The sequence below is a fragment of the Chiloscyllium punctatum genome, chromosome 10 (assembly GCF_047496795.1).
Source record: "Chiloscyllium punctatum isolate Juve2018m chromosome 10, sChiPun1.3, whole genome shotgun sequence".
Classification (NCBI taxonomy): domain Eukaryota; kingdom Metazoa; phylum Chordata; class Chondrichthyes; order Orectolobiformes; family Hemiscylliidae; genus Chiloscyllium; species Chiloscyllium punctatum.
This window is the reverse complement of record NC_092748.1, coordinates 67,122,103-67,140,395: the sequence shown is the minus strand read 5'-3', so window position 1 is coordinate 67,140,395 and position 18,293 is coordinate 67,122,103. Positions and strand designations below refer to the sequence as shown.

The window sequence follows — 18,293 nt, the reverse complement described above, 5'->3', positions numbered from 1 at the left end:
GCACCTGACCCATATCCCTCCAAACCCTTCCTATTCATATACCCATCCAGCTGCCTTTTAAATGTTGCAATTGTACCAGCCTCCACCACTTCCTCTGGCAGCTCATCCCATACACATACCACTCTGCGTGAAAAGGTTGCCCCTTAGATCCCTTTCATATTTTTTTCCACTCTCACCATAAACCTATGCCCTCTAGTTCTGGACTCTCCTACCCCAGGGAAAAGATTTTGTCTATTTATCTTATCCATATCCCTCATGATTTTATAAACCTGAAAAGGTCACCCTTCAGCCTCCGATACTCCAGGGAAAATAGCCCCATCCTGTTCAGCCTCTCCCTATAGCTCAAATCCTCCAAACCTGGTAACATCCTTATATATCTTTTCTAAACCCTTCCAATTTCACAACATCCTTCCGATAGGAAGGAGACCAGAATTGCACACAGTGTTCTGAAAGTGGCCTAATCAATGTCCTGTACAGTCGTAACATGACCTCCCAACTCCTGTACTCAATACTCTGACCAATAAAGGAAAGCATACCAAATGCTGCCTTCACTATCCTATCTACCTGCGACTCCACTTTCAATGAGCTATGAACCTGCATTCCAAGGTCTCTTTGTTCAGCAACACTCCCTAGGACATTACCATTAAATGTATAAGTGCTTTCCTAAAATACAGCACCTCACATTTATCTTCAGGACAAAATAAAAATTATTTGGGCAATGTAGAGCAAATAAGAAAAGCCAACATCAATTTGTTTATGGTAAATTTTGTTTAACTAACTTAAGAGCTTTTTGATGAACTTATGCAAGGATTGATTAGGGTAATGCTGTTAATATGGAGTACATGGAATTTCAAAAGGCATTTAAGTGCTACACAACAGACTTGTGTGCAAACTCAGGACTCGTGGAATAAAGCAGACAGTAGAAACATGGATCCACAATTATAGCAGTTCTGAAAAAATGTCAGCCTGGACTTGAAACATTAACTTTATTTCTCTCTCCATAGATGCTGCCAGACCTGTTGAGTTTTTACAGCATTCTCTGCATTTGTTTCAGATTTCTAGTATCTGCAATATTTTGCTTTCATTTGAGTGTACCATCCTGGGCTTTATCAATTGGAGGTTTGTGTACAAAAACAAGGAAGTCATGTTAAACTTGAATAATGCACAGGTTTCCCCCAACTGGAGTAATTTGTCCAGTTCTAGGCATCACATCATGGGAAAGATGTGAAGGGATAGCGAGCAGAAAAATTTCACAATAATGGTTCCTGTGATGAGAAACTTCAGTTTTGTAGAAAATTGGAGAAGTTGGGACAGTTTAAAAACTGAAGTTGCTAGAAAAGCTCAGCAGATCTGGCAGCACCTGTGAAGAGAAATTTAAGTTAATGTTTCAGGTCTGGTGACTCTTCCTCAGTTGGGACAGTTGTTCTTTGAGAGGACAAGGTTGAGAGAAGATTTTATAATAGCCAGGACAGAACAGACAGGGAGAAAGTGTTCTCAAAGATCAAGAACCACTAGCACAGAGTTAAGTTACTTGGATAAAGAAGCAATGGCAACATAAGGAAATGTTTTCTACTTTGCAAGTGGTTAGAATTGGGAATGTGTTGCCTGAGAATGAAGTGCAGGCAGGGTCAATCAAGGCATTCAAGAGAGAATTGCATTATTATCCACAAAGGAAGAATGTGCAGGACGATGAGGAGACGCCCTGTTCTGTAGGAAGTGGTACTTAGTGAATTGCTGTTTTCAGCAAACCAGCACAGACATGATGGATTAAATGACCTTTTTTAAATTCACTTGTGGGACTTTGAATTCACTGGGCATTGCTGACGGGCCAGCATTTATTGCCTGTTCCTGGTTGCCCTCGAGAAGGTGGTGGTGAGCTGCCTTCTTGAATCACTGCAGTTCATATGCTGTAGATAGACGCCTGCACTGTCATCATTCTATGAATCAAGAAAGTTCTATGTAACAAGTTTGTTAACATTTTTTAATGGAATAAAAGAGTTAATTCTAGCATGAATGCAAATTTGGCTAAGTGACAAAAAACAACAATGGTAAATGGTTGTTTTGGAAATTGAGAGCGGGCCATGGTGGGTTCTGCAGATGTTAGCAATTGCTATATCGATCTATACTAATGACATAGGCTTGGTTGTGCAAGAGCACAATTTCAAACATTGTAGATGTTACAAAACTTGGAAGTACAATGGACTGTGAAGAGCCTAGCGATTGACTTTAAAAGGATAAAAATGGGTTGATGGAATGAGTGTATATGTGGCAGATAAAATTTAACAAGGGAAAGAGTGAAGTAATACATTTTAGTAGGAAAAATGAGCAGGGACAATATAACATACAGGATACAATTCTAAAGCAGGTGCCAGAACAGAGACACCTCAGGGTAATAGTAAATAACTTGTTAAGGTTGTAGGTCAGGTTGCAGAAAAAAATTAGTAAAGCAAACAGGATCCTGAGCTTTGAGGCATTGAGCTAATAAACCAGTAGATTGGGCTCAGTTGGTGTAATGTGTCCAATTTTGGTGATACACTAGGAACGATGTGAAGATATTGAAAAGGCTGCAGAAAAGATCTACAATAATGCTTCCATGGGATGGGAGACTTCAATTAAATGAATAGACTTGAGAAACAGGAATTGTTCTCCTTAGGGAAGAGATGTTTGAGAGCAGTTTGTTAGAGGCATCCAAAATCATAAGGAGTTTGAACAGATTGAATAGGGTGAAACGTTACATTGTCAAATTTTCTGGAATGCTGGAAGAAATCAAATTAAAATGACTGGCAAAAACACCAGAGATGACTTGAGAAAAAGTGTTTTCATACAGCAAGTGGTTAGGATCTGGAAGCACGACTTAACAGTATGACAGAGACAGATTCAGTCATGATTTTCGAAAAGGAATTGGATAATTATGTGAGGAGAAAATATTTTTAGATCTATGGAGAAAATGTAGGGGAGTGGGATAAGCTGGTATGGATACAATGGGCCAATGACTCTTCTGTACCATAAAAATTAGACGATTCTATAATTCTATAAGGAAGGCCATTTTCTAGGCTTCTGACAATGCAACTCCAACACTGTGAGGAAGTACATATGAGGAGCTCATGGGAATTCACCTTCAGACATTTCTATTCTCTCCGGCATTTTGCACTGGCCTCTCTGGTAGCATGGCTACAAGCTATCCATTAAGTAGAGCATAGTAAACACAGACTGATGACATATAATACAACAGTTATAAGATTTTATACTTCCTAGTTTAAAAACTATAATCTTTCCTGTTTAGAATGCAACAGTTAATTTGAAAACTGCCTTTTATGGCTGATGTTCCAGAGAAAGGCTGACACTAAATTAAACATTTCCAGCTGTTCCAGTTTGCTGTCCGATGATTTTCTAGTTATACAATAACTGATCACTGTTGAAAATGTTTATTTGCCTATGGATACCTTAGCACTGTTATAATCTGCAGCACTTACCTCGTTGTATTAGCTGGTACGCCAGACTGCATTGACCATTGCTTTGGTTCAGTACTTAAGGTCATGTCCTCCATCTTTGGTTCAGTACTTAAGGTCATGTCCTCCATCTTAAGATGAGATGGAAAATTCTTGTCCAGTTGTCCCAAATTACCAACTTCAGGAGTCCCTGACTGAGCACATTATATCAGAGTAAAAAGTGAATAATCTAGAAACACACCTTATTTCTGAAAATAGTAAGAAAAATAATTAGAGTAAATAAAGAGAATCTCAACTTAAACTTTTAATTGTAATAATTTCCTCTGTTCTTAATTTTTCTATTTGATACATTGTTTTCAATTGAAAGGATGGGCAGGTTACCTTGTTTCCAAGCTTCTGAAGATGCTATTCAATAGATCACTGCTCAAAATGAACCATAGTCTATACAGTTTTCATTGTCTCCCTGTATAAATGCCTACCAATGGCTTGGCATCTTCTTTAATTGCACAGCTGAGCATGAGAATTGCTCATGCATTCATCTATCCATAACAAGCATGGTCCCTAAAAATCAGGGTTACCTCTGACAATGTTTTTTAGAGCAGGATCTAAATTTTTGCTGTTATGGAAAACTGCATATTTTTCACTCTAAGACATAATAGCATAATAAGTTATCTGGTTGGAAGCAGTTTCTGAGCTGTTGTTGATGTGATGAGTCTATATCATGACTCCCATAGCTAAAATAATAAAAATCTTTGTAGCATCCTAGGGTAATTTTACTGCTTCCATGAGACTGTAAGGCTCATCAACTCCTTCAAGAAATTTTCAGTCACAGCAAACATCAACACACTTTTCACTGAAGAACACTACCGGAGGGCAAACTACTTAACACAACTGCATCAATCCCTTTTTTCAGCTTTCTCAAGTGAAAAGAATTAAGACTTCTAGTAAGCTGGAGAAATACAATAAATACAAAGCCCAGATTCCTTTAGGGGCTAAAGATGTGAGGCCATTATTTTATTCAATTAATATTAATCAAATGATGGAAAATTATAGGCCAATTAGCCTAACCTCAGTTGTTGGTAAAATTCTAGAATCCATCATTAAGGATGAGGTTTCTAAATTCTTAGAAGAGCAGAGTCTGATTAGAACAAGTCAACATGGATTTACTAAGGGGAGGTCATGCCTGTTGGTATTCTTTGAAGAGGTGACAAGTAGGTTAGTCCAGGGAAACCCAGTGGATGTGGTCTATCTAGACTTCCAAAAGGCCTTTGATAAGGTGCCACATGGGAGGCTGCTGAGCAAGGTGAGGGCCCATGGTGTTCGAGGTGATCTACTGGGATGGATTGAGGATTGGCTGTCTGACAGAAGACAGAGAGTTGGGATAAAAGGTTCTTTTTCAGAATGGCAGCCGGTGACGAGCGGTGTCCCGCAGGGTTCAGTGTTGGGGCCACAGCTGTTCGCATTATATATTAATGATCTGGATGAAGGGACTGGGGGCATTCTAGCGAAGTTTGCCGATGATATGAAGATAGGTGGACAGGCAGGTAGTACTGAGAAAGTGGGGAGGCTGCAGAAGGATCTAGACAGTTTGGGAGAGTGGTCCAGGAAATGGCTGATGGAATTCAACGTGAACAAATGCGAGGTCTTGCACTTTGGCAAAAAGAATAAAAGCACAGACTACTTTCTAAACAGTGAGAAAATTCGTAAAGCCAAAGTACAAAGGGATCTGGGAGTGCTAGTCAAGGATTCTCTAAAGGTCAACATGCAGGTTGAGTCTGTGATTAAGAAAGCGAATGCAATGTTGTCACTTATCTCAAGAGGGTTGGAATATAAAAGCACCGTTGTGCTACTGAGACTTTATAAAGCTCTGGTTAGGCCCCATTTGGAGTACTGTGTCCAGTTTTGGTCCCCACACCTCAGGAAGGACATACTGGCACTGGAACGTGTCCAGCGGAGATTCACACGGATGATTCCTGGAATGGTTGGTCTAACATATGAGGAACGGCTGAGGATCCTGGGATTGTATTCATTGGAGTTTAGAAGATTAAGGGGCGACTTAATAGAGACGTACAAGATAATATATGGCTTGGAAAGGGTGGATGCTAGGAAATTGTTTCCGTTAGGTGAGGAGACTAGGACCCGTGGACACAACCTTAGAATTAGAGGGGGTAAATTCAGAACAGAAATGCGGAGACATTTCTTCAGCCAGAGAGTGGTGGGCCTGTGGAATTCATTGCCGCAGAGTGCAGTGGAGGCCGGGACGCTAAATGTCTTCAAGGCAGAGATTGATAGATTCTTGTTGTCTCGGGGAATTAAGGGCTACGGGGAGAATGCGGGTAAGTGGAGTTGAAGTGCCCAGCAGCCATGATTGAATGGCGGAGTGGACTCGATGGGCCGAGTGGCCTTACTTCCACTCCTATGTCTTATAGTCTTATGGTCTTATAGGGAGCACCCCTATTGGTTTAATGGAGAACAATATTCTTTTTGTTTTCTGACTGCAATGTGAAAATGTAAATTATTGTTGACCTCAGTACTGTTCCAAGTTAATAACATTTATGATCTGGAATAAATTATCTGGTTGTTAGATAGTTACCCTAGAGTGGAGACAAATGAATGCGTTTCTCATGGCAAGTAAGCCAATGGAATCACTAAGCCTCTCCACATTGGGTGTGATATCCAGTTTGCCATTCAAGGTCTTCTCACTAAGACCTCTCTTATAATTAATGAGAATGAACTGCTTAGCTTCCATGATAGACTCCATCACAGTGAGAGTTGATAAAGTGTCGTACTGGAAAAAGTATAGCAAGTCAGGCAGCATTGAGGAGCAAGAGAGTCAATGTCTCGGGTTTAACTCTACATCAGGACTGGGCCAGTCCTGATGAAGGGTTAAGCCTGAAATGTCAACTCTCTTGTTCTTCAGATGCTGCCTGACCTGCTGTGCTTTTTCCAGTGCCACACTTTATCGACTCTATCACAGTGATATTATCTTCAAACCACTCAGTATTGTTCTGCTATTGCTTCTCATGTGTTAATAAAATGATCTTGCAGAGTGTAGTATCTACAGATTCGTGAGAAAATTCAAAGTAACATGGAAGACTTCTCCTGATGTCCTGGTCAACATTCATGTCTCAATCAACATCACTAAAACAACTCATTTATCTTATTGCCATGCACAGATTGTTGTGGTTTCTACTTTACCAACTCGATTATTCTTCCAAATAGTTCATTGGCCATAAACTGCTTTGTGTGGCCCTGAGGATCCATGAAATGAAAAGTTATTTCCTTTCTTTCCACACACAGTAGTTTTTAATGAGTCATGAATTTTATAAATCCAGCTGATAGCTGGTTGGACCAGAATTTTGACTGACACACGTCTCCTTCTGGCCTCTAAAGAAACATAAACATATAAATCTTGATAATGGTACAGATCCCATTCCTGCTGACTGACCAGGTAGGAAATGTATTTCTGATGAAAAGCTCTGTTGACTTTAGACTGGTCTTCCTGATGTTTGCTCAGAAAAGCAGGCAAATAGAAAAAAATGCTATTTCTGAAGAATATCAGTAGGTAAACACCCTGTTTCCATTGAACAAGTAGGATCAAAATAATCCTTTAACATTTCCTTTATTCTAGATAGCAATATTCTAAATCTTACAATAGTTATTCTTTTGGGTTATTGAGCCTGGATTTGCATCCTTGAGTCAGGTAACAAGAACTATGAAAATTCTTGGCATGGCCAATCTGCTTCAGGAGAAAGTGATGGGAGATGGGATCATTATTGGTGGGGTTGGAGGTGGGGGGGATGAAATTGCCTGGTGCAGTCAGCCTGCCAATCCAGAAAGTAGGGTTTGAAACAGCCAAGGTAATAGCTAGGGGCTGAGGTAGACCACTACATAGGCCCTATGCAGACTGTGTCCAGGAAGGAACATTGTAATAAGAACATAAAAATAGTGGATAAGCACTTGAAATGTCATAACATTTAAGGTTTATGGGTCAAGTGCTGGAAACTATAATGTTTGGATAGATTGCGCAGATTTGATGGGCCAAAGGGCTTCTACTATACTATGACTCTAAGATGCAGGAATGGGCCACTCAAACCCTCAAGCCATCCTAGACATTCGACAAGATCATGGCTCACATGCCCCAGGCCTCAATTTCTCTCTCATAGCCCTCAACTCCTTAATACTTCAGAAATCCATTTTATCTCCTCTTTAGATACTTTCACTGATCTGGCCTCCACAATTCTCTGGTGTAGAGAATTCCAGACATTCATTATCCTCTCGGATATGAAATTTCTTCAATCTCAGCTTTTAATGAGTGTCCCCTTATTCCGTGACTATGCCCTCTAGTTGAGGTTTCCCCAGTAGTAGAAATATCTTCTCAACATCTCTCCTGTCAAGCCCTGTCAAAATCTTGTACGTTTTAATAAGATTATTTTTTGAGACAACAAACTACAAATGATCTAGATAACCATATAGCATGGTCTTTTTGAATGTCTTAAACAGCTTCTACAGCTCAAATAATAGACAAGTGCTTGTGTATTTCTTTTATGGGTAAGTGTGTAGATAGAAGAAAATATGTTGCTTTCTTGTAGATTTTGAACATAAAAGGGAGTATTGCTTGCTGTAGAATTAGAATTCGCTTGACTGAAAGGAGAAGAATCTTTGCCATGCTGGGCTTTAGCATTTCCATCCCCATTCACCCACTATAGAGTATATGCAAGCAATGGACCCAGAATGTATAAAAAATGATTCTTAAAGTCATTTACTCACTATTTTTACCTATGTGAAAAAGATGTCTATTTACTTCAAGGTAATAAAAGTCTCAATCATCCAGACTCATTAAAATATAAATAGGTGAAATCACAAGCATTTCTATAACTACACCTTCTGAAATTGACATTAGAGATCATCAGCCAGAGCTATTCATCAGGCAGGGGCTCAGAGTAATGAATGTCTGGGCTCTGAGCTTTGAGATTTTACCTTACAGTTTCCTGAGTCACCATGAATTTCCTCCTTCTCCCATAACTGTGTATTAGTTGTTTCAACGGGAGTGGGGGAGGGTTTATAATTCTCACTCTCTGACTTGTCTTGAATTATGTCATTAGACATCTCACTTGTAAACTTCATCTGCACTGTCCTGTAAGAAGGAGAATATGATGATTATCATTGTTCATTACTCCCAATATCAGCAGTTACATTGACAGTAATTTCTGGAACAGTCAATACAATGAATGGTAAAAATCATGAAAGTAGTAACTCGAGCCCCACCGGCAAGTTAACTAGTGAAAGGTCACATGGTCGGAAATGACAAATGATGTCTACAGATTACCTTCAGAAAACGTCCAGAGGTGATTCTTAGACAAAAATAAAGCAGATAATCCTTAATGGATTACAGACTGTTCAGTGAAGGAAGCAGTTCATTAAAAGAATATTTAAAACTATGCAAATCTAAAAAATGAAATGGAACGTATGGATTACTAATATTAGATGATGTTGTTTGAAATTGACTCTTCAGGGTGTTTTCATTAAATAGTTTAAATATACTGGTGTCATGGATGAGCATTGAGAAATGACAGTTGGTTTCACAATTGAGCACAACAGCACAATAGTTATAATACTATAGTCGTAATCCAACAGACTGAAGCTTAAGGTTGAATCTCAGCATGGCAGCTAGCAAATTTACATTCAGTAAATGAAATAAATCTGGAATAAAAAAACAATTTTCATAATGCTAGCCATCAAACTAGTGGATTATCATTTTAAAAAGGCCTAGATGGGTTCATCCATATTGTTTAGCAAAGAAAATCTACCATCCATATATGATCTAGCCTATATGTGACTCCACATTATTATGAAATCCTCATAACATTTAAGAAGGAAGTACACTTGCAATGCCCAGGCAGACAAGGCTATGGGCCAACTGTTGGAAAATTGATTAATATAGTTTGGTGGTTATTTTTGACTAGAGTAGGTTTGGTGGGCTGAAAGGCCTTTTTCTATGCTGTAGACCTCTAAGACTCTATATTTCAGCAATATTATTGTCTGTTAAATGCCCATATGGCAGGTTGAGAAAATACAGGATCCTGGATTTTATAAATGGAGGCTTAGAATACTAAAGCAGAAGTTTAGTTGAACCTTTAAAAACATTTGTGTAGCCTCAACAGGAATACCATGTCCAAATCTTGCCACTGCACTTTAGGAAGGACAGAATGCAGAAAAGACTTACACATCTAGTGATGAGGAACATTTCTTAGGTAGTAAGATTGGAGAATTTGGGACCATTTTCCTATGAAAAGAGAAGGTTGAGAAGAGATTTGATAGACATATCCAGAATTATGGTCAAGATTAGAGTGGTGCTGGAAATGCACAGCAGGTCAGGCAGCATCTGAGGAGCAAGAAAATTGACGTTTCAGGCAGGAGCCCTTCATCAAGAACGGTAATGCCCGAAACGTCAATTTTCCTGCTCCTCAAACACTGCCTGACCTGCTGTGCTTTTCTAGCACCACTCTAATCTTGACTCTAATCTCCAGCATCTGCAGTCCTCACTTTCGCCTATATTCAGAACTATGACAGGTCTGAACACAGTAGCTAGAAATAAATTATTCCTATTGGCAGAGGTGTTAAGGACCAGTGATGACAAATTTAAGATGATTGGCAAAAGAAATAATGGTGATATGATGGAATTTTTTTTTAACTCAGCAAGTGATTCATATCTAGAATTAATCTGCCTGAGAGCAGGTGGACACACATAAAACTTAGCCTTTCAAGTGGCACTGGTTAGGTACCTGAAGAGAAACGAGTTGCATGATTATGGGACAATGGATGGGAAAGTGAGTTGCTATTCACAAAACCAGCAAAGGCAATTTGGACCAAATGATTCCTATTTTGAAATCAACCAATAATTCCATGTATCAATTTAACATAGTACAATTACAATTACACTGCAGGTTTGCTGCAGTGAGATTCAGCGCAAAGCAGGAAGAACAGTACAGTCTATTCGCATGAAGAAATGCATGTTTCTTCAATGTTAATTGGTTTTAACGCGATTGAAGAATTTAGATTATTATTTGTAGAACACGAACTCTCTTTACCTGTATTAGCTATAACATGATTCCGGACTCAGTAGTTTAAATGGCAGGGCTATTGTGCAGCTTTCTTATAACTCAAGATTGCACGAGACTGGAGCTATCATACTATAATCAGAACAAACTATATCTCAGTTTTCAGTAGGGATCCTGCTGTGTTTGTGCCCCTCTGTTTCTCAACCTCTGCTTCTGACCGTCTGTTCATTTCCTTCTGTTTTTCACCCTGCAGATTTCAGGCCTCATTGCTGAGTTCAATAACTTTAGAACCTGAACACCTCATTCCATGTCCTTTACCACCCCCATACACAAGGCCCTGTCATCGTAGAGGCTGCTTTCAGCTCAGCGAACCCATTGGTCCCTATTATAGGCTTTTCTCCTTCCGTGACTTATCATCCATTCCTTTGTCTGCCTCATGTGGTCTTCTTGGGCTTCGTCTCCATCATCCACTTATTCTTGCCCTTCCTAAGAGTCAGTGGGCTCAAAACGTTAACTCTGTTTTCTGTCTACAGATGCTGCCTCACCTGCTGAGTTTCTTCAGCAATTACGGGTTTGTTTTACATGGTATGGCCTCGCTGAAGCTGAACTAGTACTGCAAGGGAGGCTACATTGTGGAGAAAAAGATCTCAATATTAACCCTCGCCCCACACAATGGTCAGGTTAAAGACTTTTGCATGGAGAGCACACTCCTAACATTCTGATTACATGCCTACAGCTTTATTTATAGCACCAGATATCCTGTGGGACAGGACAGCAGTTAGGTAATTGTTGGTGAGCATTTCAGGTTTGTTTTTGCTCTTCAAGTTAGAAAAGTGTATCACACTCAGAACTGAAAATCTGAAACTTACTATTCATCTATTTAATTAATAAACCACGGTGGCACGCACTACTGCCTCACAGCACTAGAGACCTGGGTTCAATTCTCGCCTCAGGCGACTGACTGTGTGGAGTTTGTACATTCTCCCTGTGTCTGCGTGGGTTTCCCCCAGGTGCTCCAGTTTCCTCCCACAGTCCAAAAATGTGCAGGTCAGGTAAATTGGCTATGCTAAATTGCCCATAGTGTTAGTTGAAGGGGTAAATGTAGGGGAATGGGTCTGGGTGGGCTGCTCTTCGGAGGGTCAGTGTGGACTTGTTGGGCTGAAGGGCCTGTTTCCACACTGTAAGTAATCTAATGTAAGTAATCTAAACCACATCAACCAATTTATCTATTGAACTGAACTTATTGGTTGACCAATAATTTTGACTAAATACATAAGGAAACAGTTTCGATAGTGTGACAATGCTATGGCATTATGAGGTGTGTTTTGTCCAGATTTCCTTTAGTGAGAAAGATTGGGGGACTGGTGTCAAGCAGTCTATGAGAAGATAAACAACTTCTGAGGCCTTCCGCTTTTTTTGGAACAATAAAAAAAAGCCTGAATGGGTGTGGTCAAGCTCTCACAGATCAAGGATTTTTAGTTAGCTTTTGGCAGTTGTTTCTAGAGTCTCAGCAAAGTTGGAAGGCAGCGAATCTCTCCCAGCACTACACTTGCTCTCTTTGAAATGTTGTTTGATATTCTTTCCTCCTGGATTGGAGAACTGCACGTGAGACAACCTGTTTTCTGAATTTGCCTTTTTGCCAAACCTGTGTTTATGGGATGTTACTATATTGGAACAGTTAATTAGTAATGGTTACTGTATCTATTATTCTGTTAAGATTTCCATTAGAGTTGTTATTCCAAGTTCTTCATTATTTTTTGTATTTTAACTGTAGTGTTTGGGTAAATTGTGTTTTGCTTAATGTTGTGTAGTTTGACCAATCGAATTGCATCGGGAATACAGCATCTGACATTTACCTTTAAAATAAGAGAATGTTAGTGTCTATTTTGGGGGGAGGGGTGGGCTGGTCTTGTCCATAAAAATAGATACAACAGCATAGATGGTATGTTGTAGCTTCAATATGTGGGCAGTATAGCGATCTCAGACAAGCATATGTGCCTTAAGTGTTTGCAGCTCAAGGAAATATAGTCAATTGTTGAGCTGGAGTCTGTGCTCCTGACACTGCTGGGCATTGGGCGGGAGAGAGTTAGCCAGATACTTCCTTCCAGGAGAAGTCATAACACTCATAGTACTTTAGAATTGGTCAGAATGATGGGACAGTGATTTAGCAAGTATGGAAATGCAGGATGTGGTGATGGAGGAGATCTACTCTTGTTGTTTTATCAGATACAAGTGGCCTGTTGCCTGTATAGATGATAACAAGGATTGCTGGGTGGAAGGGCAAATGGACCACAGCACTATTCTGCAGAAGCCCATTCAAATGGGAGGAGTGTAAAGCAATGTGCGAGTGTTAGGGGACAGAATAGTCAGGGAAATAGGTAATAGTCTCTGCCGTCAAGCCCATGAGTTCTGAAGGTTGCCTGTCTGCCTGGTGTAAGTGTTCAGTCCCTTTCTTCAAAAAGGTGAGAAGAACTTGGAGTGGGAGAGGAAGGATCCAGATGTGATGATCTTCGTTCGACAGAGTTTAAGGCGTTTGTTTGGAATTCAGAAACAAAGCCTCAAGGATAATTTCTAGATTACTGCCTGAACTATGTGCAAAATAACATAGAGTCAAGCAAACTAGAAAGAATTATATGTTTAGCTCAAAAATAGTGTGGAGAAAAAATAGTTTGGCTTCACGGGGCATGGACACTAGTGTTAGAAAAAGAATGAACTGTTCGATTCAGCTAAGCACATCTGAAACCATGCTGGCTGTTAATTGTATATTCATTGTGTTTAATTGTGTGCAGGAGATATTGCTTATTGAGAATCCACATTAATACATATTGTAGTAAGCTGGATAATTCAGAGGCTACCATGGTGACAGACAGTCTGTCTCTTGACAAAGAGCTCAATACAATCATTTTGGAGGCAGTGAGTAACTTTGGCTGACTAAGAAAATGGACATGGAGAAACAAAAAGCTGACTGGCAGGATCTAGGTACTTATCTGTAATGCCTGCACCCTCACCACATTTCTACATGGTAACTTAAATCCTAAAGAAAAAGGCTCAATAATTTCCAGCTCCGGTGTCTGTGATGTATCTTGAGCATCACATGGAAAGACAAATCGCAAATAAAGCAGTCCTTTGAACAATTAACATGTCAAGAATGTTGACACCAATTAAGCAAACAGGATTTCTGGTTTGAGATGTGCACTGAATGGAAGGTGTCTACATATCCGAAAGGTATGCTACACTGGGAGATAGTCAGTGTCAACAGACCACAAGATGCCCGAAACTTTGAATAAGGGATGCTATCAAAAGCTACATGAATACCCTCAACATCAAACATGACAAGTGGAAACTCCAGCAGACAATCAGTGTAAGTGACAACCTAGGCTGTGGTCAGGAGTTCACCACAATGGCATGTGGCTTCAGAAGCTTAAAGTAGATGCCATTCCTGGGAGCAAGATGTCAGTAGCGATCATCCCACACCATCAGCAAGGGGCAATTTCATGTTGTCACCCTCACCAAAGTTCTCAGGCTATATTCATATCACCTCCTGCAGGGAGAAGGATGTCCATCATAAAATGAAACCATAGATTACTGGGAGAGTGTTTGAAGTCAGGAAAGAGTGACCAAAAAGATGATAAAATGGAACAACATTAGAACAAAGTTAAACTGGCCAGGAATGCAAAAGCAGATTGTTAGAGTTTTAATAAATATATACAAAAGATAGCAGATAAGGTAAACATTGATTCCATAGATGCAGGTGCAGAAAAAGTTATGATAGCAATGAGAAAATGTCAGGGATGTTAACCATGGGATCTCGAACACAGGAGTACAGTTATGACTTCCTGTCACCCATTAGCCTCTTACCATCAGCTTTGCTATTCAGGCCACTAGCTAAAAACTTGTAGCAGGAGGTCCACAGTGTCCTCAGACCCTCAATGGTCCATATGAGGCAGGACAAGAATTTTTTTAAAAAGTCATTTCACACTCAAAATGTTAACTTTGTTTCTCTCTACCAATGCTGTCAAACTTGCTGAGTTTCTCCAGCAATTACTATTTTTATTTCAGATCTTCAGCATTATTGTCTTATTGAAGTGGGATCCTACTAAATTCCTTGTCAACTGCTCTGCCTAGGCTATAAGGGGTGCTGGAAAAAGCACTTACATTGTGGATTTGTCAGCTTTTATCTTCGCTGGTGAGTTTTCCAATAGAAAACAACAGGATTTATGTTGGACACCAGAGGGTGAGTCACTCGTCCAACTTAATCGCCTTTATTTCCAAGAGGTAAATTAAAGTTGCCTTGAAGTTTATCTTTGCTACTGGAAACTAACCGAATCAATTTTGTTAGATATCTTGTTGCCATTCCTTCTCATACTGTCATAGAGATATACAGCATAGAAACAGACCCTTCAATCCAACTCATCCAGGCCAATCAAACATCCAATGTAAATCACTTGCCATTTTCCAAAATTTAGCCCATATCCCTCGAAACCCTTCCTATTCATATACCCATACACATGCCTCTTAAATGCTGTAATTGTACCAGCCTCCATCACTTCCTCTGGCAGGCCATTCCATACATGCACCACCCTGTATGTGAAGACATTGCCCCTTAGGTCCCTTTTATATCTTTCTCCTCTCACCTTAAACCTATGCCCACTACTTTTGGATTCTCCCACCTCAGAGAAAACAGCTTTCGTACTTACTCTATCAGTGCACCTCATAATTTTATAAACCTCTATAAGGTCACCCTTCAGCCTCTGACACTCCGAGGAAAACAGCCCCAGCTTACTCAGCCTCTCCCTGGAGCACAAACCTTCCAATCCTGGCAACATCCTCATAAATCTTCTCTAAACCTTGTCAACTTTCACAACATCCTTCCTATAGGAGGGAGACCAGAATAGCACGCAACACTCCAAAACTGTCCAAATCAATGTCCTGTATAGCTGCAACAGAAGCTCCCAATTCCTATACTCAATGTACTGAACAATAAAGGCAAGCACCAAACACCGCCTTCACTATCCTACCTACCTGCATATCCACTTTCAAGGAACTATGAACCTGCACTCCAAGGTCTCTTTGTTCAGCAACTCTCCCAAGGACCTTACCATTAAGTGTATAAGTCCTGCCCTGATTTGCCTTTCCAACTGCAGTACCTCACATCTATCAAAATTAAACTCCATCTGCCACTCCTCAGCCCATAGACCCCTCTGATCAAGATCATGTTGTACTCTGAGATAATCTTCTTTGCTGGCTACTACATCTCCAATTTTAGTGTCATGTGCAAACTTAGTAATCATACCTCCTATGTTCACATCCAAATCATTTGTATAAATGACAAAAAGCAGTGGACCCAGCACCGATCCTTGTGGCACTCCACTAGTCACAGGCCTCCTGTCTGAAAAACAACCCTTCACAGACCACCCTTTGTCTTCTATCTTCGAGCCAGTTCTGCTTTGCAGCTACAACTGAATATACAAAATTTTAAAAAATTCTCGGCCATAAGTTGTTCCTTTTTAGAATTTAGGAAGTGGGGTACAAATCAATGAAATACAACTTCCACTGACAACTTTAAGTGAAGGAACACAGGTGACACATCAATTACTCACAACACCTTTGGCAAAAATGGACCAGAACTAAACTGCCTGCCATGTACGTTTTGTGCATATAATGGTCTACAGTCAGCCCTGCCTCAGCTGAGGGCCACACTCTCTCAGAATTGCAAAGGATCCACTCTGTACTACATCCTCAGGAGAATTCATACTCTCAACAAACAGTATTTCAATTCCATCTCAAATATCAAAAACTGTAAGTACAACAAACTTTTATCCACCCACCTCCATAACCAGCGCTCCTCAAACATTCCAGAAGATTCCCCTGGCCTCGGAAACGCCATTAGCCATGTGGCTGATGCAGCTACCACCCCCATGCTGAGTGATGATGTCACTTCCGCCCCATCATGGCCACTCCCACAGCCACTTCCGGCCCTCACATCATCGCTGATGCCACACGCTCAGTGACTTCCGCCACCCCTACTGCCATGATCACCACCACTTCCGCCCCCACCAGCGCCAGTCACCTGCATTCTGCTGACACGCCCCCCACAGACCCCACTGTCACTATCCCCACCCCCCAGAACCCCGAGGGGAACATTACCCCTGCTCATGCCTCCACCCCCATTCCCCCCACCATCACACCCACTCCAGGTACTGGCTCCGACCCCACTCCCAGCTCCACACCCACACCAGATCCCAGCTCCCGGCCCTGCCACGTTTTCACCATCCCTCCAGACCTCCCACTCACTGAGGATGAACGATCAGTCCTCAGCAAAGGACTCACCTTCATCCCCCTCCGTCCATGCATCAATGAATTTAATACACGCCGTGACATCGAACAATTCTTCTGTCGCCTCCGCCTCCGAGCTTACTTTCACAATCAGGACTCCCGCCCACCTTCCGAGGACCCCTTCGCCCACCTCCAACACACTGCATCCACCTGGACACTCCGCGCTGGCCTATTACCTGCCCTCGACCTCTTCATTTCCAACTGCCGCCGGGAAATTAACTGCCTCAACCTGTCGACCCCCCTCCCCCACTCCAACCTCTCACCCTCACAACGCGCAGCCCTCCAATCCCTCTACTCCAATTCCAACCTCACCATTAAGCCAGCAGATAAAGGGGGCGCAGTGGTAGTCTGGCGCACTGACCTCTACACCGCTGAATCCAAATGCCAACTCGAGGACACCTCTTCCTACTGCCCCCTCGACCATGACCCCACCTCCCCATCACCAAACCATCATCTCCCAGACCATACAGAACCTCATCACCTCAGGAGATCTCCCACCCACAGCTTCCAACCTCATAGTCCGGGAACCCCGCACTGCCCGGTTCTACCTCCTTCCCAAGATCCACAAGCCTGACCACCCTGGCCGACCCATTGTCTCAGCATGCTCCTGCCCCACTGAACTCATCTCTACCTACCTCGACACTGTTCTATCCCCCCTAGTCCAGAAACTCCCCACATACGTTCAAGACACCACCCACGCCCTCCACCTCCTCCAAGACTTCCGTTTCCCCGGCCCCAACGCCTCATCTTCACCATGGATATCCAATCCCTCTACACCTCCATCCGCCATGACCAGGGCCTCCAAGCCCTCCATTTTTTCCTCTCCAGACGTCCCCAACAGTACCCTTCCACTGATACTCTCATTCGTTTGGCCGAACTGGTCCTCACCCTTAACAATTTCTCCTTTGAATCCTCCCACTTCCTCCAGACCAAAGGGGTAGCCATGGGCACACGTATGGGCCCCAGCTATGCCTGTCTCTTTGTTGGCTATGTAGAACAGTTGATCTTCCGTAATTACACCGGCACCACTCCCCACCTCTTCCTCCGCTATATTGATGACTGCATTGGCACCACCTCATGCTCCCGCGAGGAGGTTGAGCAATTCATCAACTTCACCAACACATTCCACCCTGACCTTAAATTTACCTGGACCATCTCTGACACCTCCCTCCCCTTCCTGGACCTCTTCATCTCCATTAGTGACGACCGACTTGACACTGACATTTTTTACAAACCCACTGACTCCCATAGCTACCTGGATTACACCTCTTCCCACCCTATCTCTTGCAAAAATGCCATCCTGTATTCTCAATTTCTCTGCCTCCACCGTATCTGCTCCCAGGAGGACCAGTTCCACCATAGGACACACCAGATGGCCTCCTTCTTTAGAGACCGCAATTTCCCTTCCCACGTGGTTAAAGATGCCCTCCAACGCATCTCGTCCGAA

General features: G+C 41.7%; 1 protein-coding gene across 4 annotated transcripts in view; it reads right to left on the bottom strand.

Annotated features, from left to right (window-relative positions):
* The window catches only part of c10h7orf57 (chromosome 10 C7orf57 homolog), a 132,646-nt gene that overhangs the window by 17,069 nt on the left and 97,284 nt on the right, over nucleotides 1-18,293 (bottom strand). For all 4 annotated transcript variants that reach the window (XM_072579392.1, XM_072579390.1, XM_072579393.1 and 1 more), the window contains exons 5-6: nucleotides 8,430-8,586; nucleotides 3,474-3,643 (exon numbers count right to left, since the gene is read on the bottom strand). In XM_072579392.1, coding sequence (XP_072435493.1) covers nucleotides 3,474-3,643; nucleotides 8,430-8,586 — 327 coding nt within the window. The remainder of the gene's footprint in view (nucleotides 1-3,473; nucleotides 3,644-8,429; nucleotides 8,587-18,293) is intronic.